The sequence below is a fragment of the Lipotes vexillifer genome, unplaced genomic scaffold, assembly GCF_000442215.2.
Source record: "Lipotes vexillifer unplaced genomic scaffold, Lipotes_vexillifer_v1.1 scaffold533, whole genome shotgun sequence".
In the NCBI taxonomy this organism is placed as follows: domain Eukaryota; kingdom Metazoa; phylum Chordata; class Mammalia; order Artiodactyla; family Lipotidae; genus Lipotes; species Lipotes vexillifer.
In genome coordinates this window covers 1547980-1553653 of record NW_006773553.1, presented here as the reverse complement: position 1 = coordinate 1553653, position 5674 = coordinate 1547980, and the positions used below count along the sequence as shown (strand labels likewise).

General features: G+C 58.1%; 2 protein-coding genes across 5 annotated transcripts in view; one reads left to right on the top strand and one right to left on the bottom strand.

The window, feature by feature from the left end:
• The window catches only part of SLC5A10 (solute carrier family 5 member 10), a 55161-nt gene that overhangs the window by 11503 nt on the left and 37984 nt on the right, over nucleotides 1–5674 (bottom strand). The window lies entirely within an intron of this gene.
• Nucleotides 3788–5674, top strand: part of SACK1G (scaffolding CK1 anchoring protein G) — a 30727-nt gene continuing 28840 nt past the window's right edge. Inside the window, exon 1 of the mRNA XM_007448401.1 lies at nucleotides 3788–4309. Within this exon, the coding sequence (XP_007448463.1) occupies nucleotides 3788–4309 (522 nt within the window). The remainder of the gene's footprint in view (nucleotides 4310–5674) is intronic.

Here is a 5674-nt window from a genome sequence, read left to right as displayed (position 1 = left end):
CCCAAAAAAAAAAAAAAAAAAAAAACAATGATATTTTTCACAGAGGTAGCAAAAACCATCCTGAAATATTTGTATGGAGCCATAAAAGATCCTGAGTAGCCATAAAAGATCCGGAAACTTAAGAAAGAAAAACAAAGCTGGAGGCATCACACTCCCTGATTTCAAACCAAATCACAAAGCTACAGTAATAAAAACTATGGTATTGGCACAAAAACAGACACACAGATCAATGGAACAGAACAGAAACAAACCCCTCGCATATATGGTCAACTGATTTACGACAAAGGAGCCAAGAATATACAATGGGGAAAGGACAGTCTCTGCAATAAATGGGTGTTGGGAAAACTGGACAGCCACAGGCAAAAGAATGAAACTGGACCCCTATCTCACACCACATGCAGAAATCAACTCAAAATGGCTTAAAGATTTGAAAAAAAGACCAGGAACTGTGAAACACCTAGAAGAAAACATAGGCGGTAGCTCCTTGACATCAGTCTTGGCAATGATTCTTTTGGATTTGACACTAAAAGCAAATGCAAAGAAAGCCAAAAACAAACAAAAAACCCCCAAAACAAACAAGTAAAAAACAAGTGGGACTTCATCAAACTAAAAAGTTTCTGCACATCAAATGAAACAATCAACAAAATGAAAAGGCAACATACAGAATGGGAGAAAATATTTGCGAATTGTGTATCTGATAAAAGGTTAGTATCCAGAGTATGTAAAGAACCCATACAACTCAATAGCAAAAACAAAAACCCACAAACAGACCCCAGAAATCTGATTTAAAGATGGGCAGAGGAACCGAACAGACATTTTTCCAAAGGAGACGTACAAATGGCCAACAGGTACATGAAAAATACTTGTACAACATCACTAATCATCAGGGAAGTCATCACACCTGCAAGAATGGCTATTATCAAAAAGACAAGAGATAACAAGAGTCGGCCAGGATGTGAAGAAAAGGAAACACTTGTACATTGTTGGTGGGAGTGTAAATGGGTGCAGCTACTATGGAAACAGCATGGAGGTTCCTTAAAAAATTATAAATAGAACTACCATATGATCCAGCAGTCCTGCATCTAGGTTACATATTTTAAGGAAATGAAATCACCACCTCAAAGAGACACCTGCACTCCTGTTCACTACAGCATTATTCACTATAGCCAAGATATGGAAACAATCTAAGTGTCCTTCAGTACTTATAATAAACGGATAAAGAAACTGTGACGTTTATATATATAAGAAAATATTATTCAGCCATGAGAAGGAAAGACATCCTGCCATTTGCAACAACGTGGATGGACCTCGAGGGTGTTATGCTAAGTGAAATAAGTCAGAGAAAGATAAATACTGTATGATATCCCTTACATGTGGAAGCTAAAAATGCCAAACTCATAGAAACAGAGACTAGAATACCATGGAGTACCAGGCAGCAACAGAAAGGAACACAGCCATACACACCAACCTGGATGAATCACCAGAGAACAGATCGGTGGCGGCCAGGGTTAGGGATGGAGGTGTGGGTTTGGCTGTAGAGGGACAGCTCTGCATCTTGATTGTGATAGTGGTTACACAAAGGTACACATGTGATAAGGTTGCACACATCTACACACACGCACATAAACAAGCACACGTAAACTGGTGAAATCTGAACGAGATTTCTGGCTCTGGTATTACTACACTATGGTTATGCAAGATGACACCATTGGGGGAAACTGGGTGAAGGGTGCACGCAAGCTCTCTGTTGGTTTTTTTTAACAGCTTCCTGTGAATCTATAATTATGGGCAGGCAGCTGGAGGGCTGGAGGCCCTTCAGGGCCAGCCCTTCAGCCCTGAGAGCCAGGACTCCCTTCATGAGCCCCAGGGCCTCTGTGCAGGGGAAGAAAAAAAGGAGAAGCTGAGGCCAGAGAAAGTCTTGTCTAGATCCCCAGTGGCAGAGGCTGTAAGTCAGGCTTCAGGACTCCCAGGGCAGTGCTCGGCCCTGGGACCACCTTCCTCCCCCTTCTGACCATGTGCAGGGGCGGGGGTGGGGGGATGCAGGTGTGTGTGCATGTACCTGGGAGGGGCTGGGGGCACTATGTTCAGACACAGTGTGAAGCCCCCGGGCCAGGGTGGAGTGCAGGACTAGAGCGGTCAGCGATGGGGACCACAGGCATGCTGGGGCTGGGACACCACATCACTGCTCGAGGCAGCAGAGCCAGGGAAGACGCTGACAGGCAGATGGATGGTGGTGCGCATCCTGGGGGAGGGGGGTTCATGGGCCCAGGCCCAGTGACACCAACAGCTGGCCCTCAGCAGCAAAGAGCAGTGTCCTCGGGGCCCCAATCCCAGGTGAGCACAGAGCCGCTCCACGCAGGGCAGGCGAGGTGATGGTGGTGGCAGGACTGGGCCAGGTGCCTGGCTGACTGCCCGTGGCATGCAGCGGGATGCGGGCCGTTGTCAGGCCAGGTTTCGTGGGCTTCGCTGTCCCCACCCTGGCAGCCTGCTTTCAGATGTGGTCCCCACACGCCCCCAGAACCGGGGTCCCAAGCCCCAGGACGCAGGGCAGAGGGCTGGACCTGACCCCAGCCCACAGCCGCCCTCTGAGGCCCTCCCCGCCCCCGGGCTCATCATGCAGGACCAGTCCTGGGTGGGCGGGGCTCCCAGAAGGGAGCGGGGCTGGGACCTAGAACTGGGTACCTGCTCTATCCACACCAGGCTCTTTGCAGGCTCCTGAGGCCGGGTCAGACCTGCCCCACCTCTGCCTTGGTGGCTCCCAGCCCGGTCCCGACCCTACTTCCACAACTGGACAGCTGAGCATCTGCATGGACTTCCGTCCCACCTGGGAAACTGGACAGAGTTAGGGTGGGACCAGGGTTACCAGCAGGCTGGGGGCTGGATGTGCTAAGGCCGTTGACTTGCTGTGTGTCCTCAGGAAGAACACTGCCCCTGTCTGGGCTGCAACGTTCCAGGAGCTCTTGGACTTGGGTCCCTGAGCCGTTCAGAATTCGGCTACCTGGGGCTGGTGGCAGCGGAGGAGACAGACACACACCGCCCGACGTCTGTGTCCGTCGCGGGTAGGGGTGAATCGGTTTCCGGCTCCGCCCCCGGTCTCACGTCACCGCAGGTGGCGGCAGCGGAGTGGGCGAGGCGACACTGAATCACAGGCCGCCTGCGCACCCGCTCCGCCCGCGCCGCCCGGTAAGCGAGACGTGGCCCGCGCCCCCGACCCCGGGCCCCCCGGCGACCCGCCCGCCGGCGCGCTTCCCCGAGCCTCCTCCGCACAGGCCCCTCGGGCTGCCGATCGCGGCGCCGGGGGCTTTAGAGACCCCATCCCATCCCGGAAGCCCTCGGGATGCGGGGCGCCGCCGAGCAGGGCCAGACGTCGTCGGAGAGCGGACCACCTGCTGCCCCTCTAGGAAACTTCTGGGAAGTCCCCTGCCTGGCCTAGTTCCCCCCAGAGGTCGCCCAGGACCTCTGGCAGCTCCAGAAATCCTCTGCGATGCCGACCCCCGTCCCCTGCGGGCTCCGGCCCCCGGGGCGGGAGGCGTGCCGCACACACACACACACACACACACACACACACACCACACACCCCGCCGGCCCCTCCTCCGCGCGGCCGCCCCTCCCCGGCCCCGCCTGCGCTCTGACCCGACCCTGCGGCCCGCCCCTCCCGCAGCCTCCCGGGGGCAGGGGATCGGCGGCGGCGGCGGCGGCGGGAGGCCCCAGAGCGCGCTGCGCCAGGCCGGCGACCGGGCTCCCGGCCTGCTGAGCGTGCGTCCGGCCCGCGGCAGCGGCGCCCGCCATGGCCTTCTCCCAGGTGCAGTGCTTGGACGACAGCCACGTCAACTGGCGCTCCAGCGAGGCCAAACCCGACTTCTTCTACAGCGAGGGCCAGCGGCTGGCGCTGGAGGCCCTGGTGGCCCGCGGCCCCGACGCCTTCTATGAGGTGCTAAAGCGGGAGAACATCCGCGACTTCCTCTCGGAGCTGGAGCTCAGGCGCATCGTGGAGACCATTGAGGTGTATGACCCCGGCTCCGAGGACCCGCGGGCCAGCGGCCAGCCGCGCGGGCCCGAGGACGGCGGGCTCGGTGGCGGCGAGGAGGGCGGCGGGGAAGGGGCGGCCCGCACCGAGGCCGAGCCGCTGCCCTCGCTGGAGTACTGGCCCCAGAAGTCTGACCGCTCCATCCCGCAGCTGGACCTGGGCTGGCCGGACACCGTCGCCTACCGGGGTGTGACCCGGGCCAGCGTCTACATGCAGCCCCCCATCGACGGGCAGGCCCACATCAAGGAGGTGGTGCGCAAGATGGTCAGCCAGGCCCAGAAGGTGAGCCAGCGCGAGTCCCCGGAGAGGAGGTGGCAGCCTCGCCGGCGCCGAGCACACGCTCACTCAGAGCCCAGCCTGGTCTGTTGGCTGCCTCCCCTCCTGCCTTCACGGGGCTCCTGGGTTTCTTTGCAGAGGGGTAGGGCCCCTGGGTCCTCTGAAAGGTGACAGCGGCCGCCCCATCTCAAAGGGCCTTTGTGCATTGTTGGGGGGTGTTGCTGACTTCCCCAGACCTGGCGAGCAGGTTCCCCAGACGAAGGTGCTGCGATGGGGTGGGGCAGGGAAGATCACGCGGCTTTCTCTCACTGCCCCTCGGGATGGCTCTGATTCACACCTGAGAAGCAGGAGGCTCCCAGGCACACATGCCCACATGCCGGGGGCTTTCTGGTGATGCTTTTGCGGGGTGGCGGAGAGAGGCTGGGGCGGGAGGTAGGCATGGAGACTGAGAGGTAGCCTGAGTCCGTCTGGCTGGCTTGGAGATCCAAGTTCAAGCGTGCCTGCTTCCTGGCCGCGCTGGGTCACCCTCCCGGAGCCTCTCGGTGAGCTTTGCAATGGCAGAACCTTTCCAGGCTGGGATGTGAGGGATAGCGATGGTGCGGACCTCAGGGGTGGGAGCGGAGCGAGTCCAGATGAGGGTCGTTTGCCTGGACTGGAGGAACCTCAAGCATTGTCCGGACCTCCCCTGGAGCGACCCCTGCCGAGCCGTGCAGTGTGCCGGCGTGGGTAGCCATTCGTCTGGCACACTGACACGCGTTCTGAGAAGGGGTCTTGCCCCTGGCAGACAGCCAGGCCTTGGCTGGCGAGCGGGTGTTTCTTCACGCTTCCGTGGTTTCAAAGCACATTCTGAGATGACTGATAAGGCCTCTGCCTCGTGAGCTGTGTTGAGGAGGCTTCTGAAGCCAGGTCTGGGCTCAGGAGAGAGCAGTGAGTGCTCAGCAGTTCCGTCCTGGCCTTGGCTTGTGGGACGAGGTACTTCTAGCAGAGTTTAACACTTTCAGTCTTCTGGGTCCGCTCAAGACCCAAACGGTGGCTTTGGGGACCATCCTGGAGGACAGACGGGGGCCCGGGGAGCTCTTGGGCACAGAGAACAGAAGTGGGTAGGAGCTGACAAGGTGGCCATGGCTTAAGTTTCCAGAAAGGTGGAGTCCCTGTCCCCCGAAGGGCCTGGCCGGGTCAGATAGCCTGTGCTGGGGAGCCTGGCCCTTGGCCTGGTCCCAGGCAGCTTTGGGGCTTTGGGTTTCTGGTCTGTAAAATGGAGGTGGCGAGGATGAAAGCTGTGAGGATGGAGTCCGGTGACTGAGTGAGAAAGAGGTGGAGGAAGCGGGGGAGGGGCCTTCACCGTTTTCAGGCTGAATAACCCACACCATT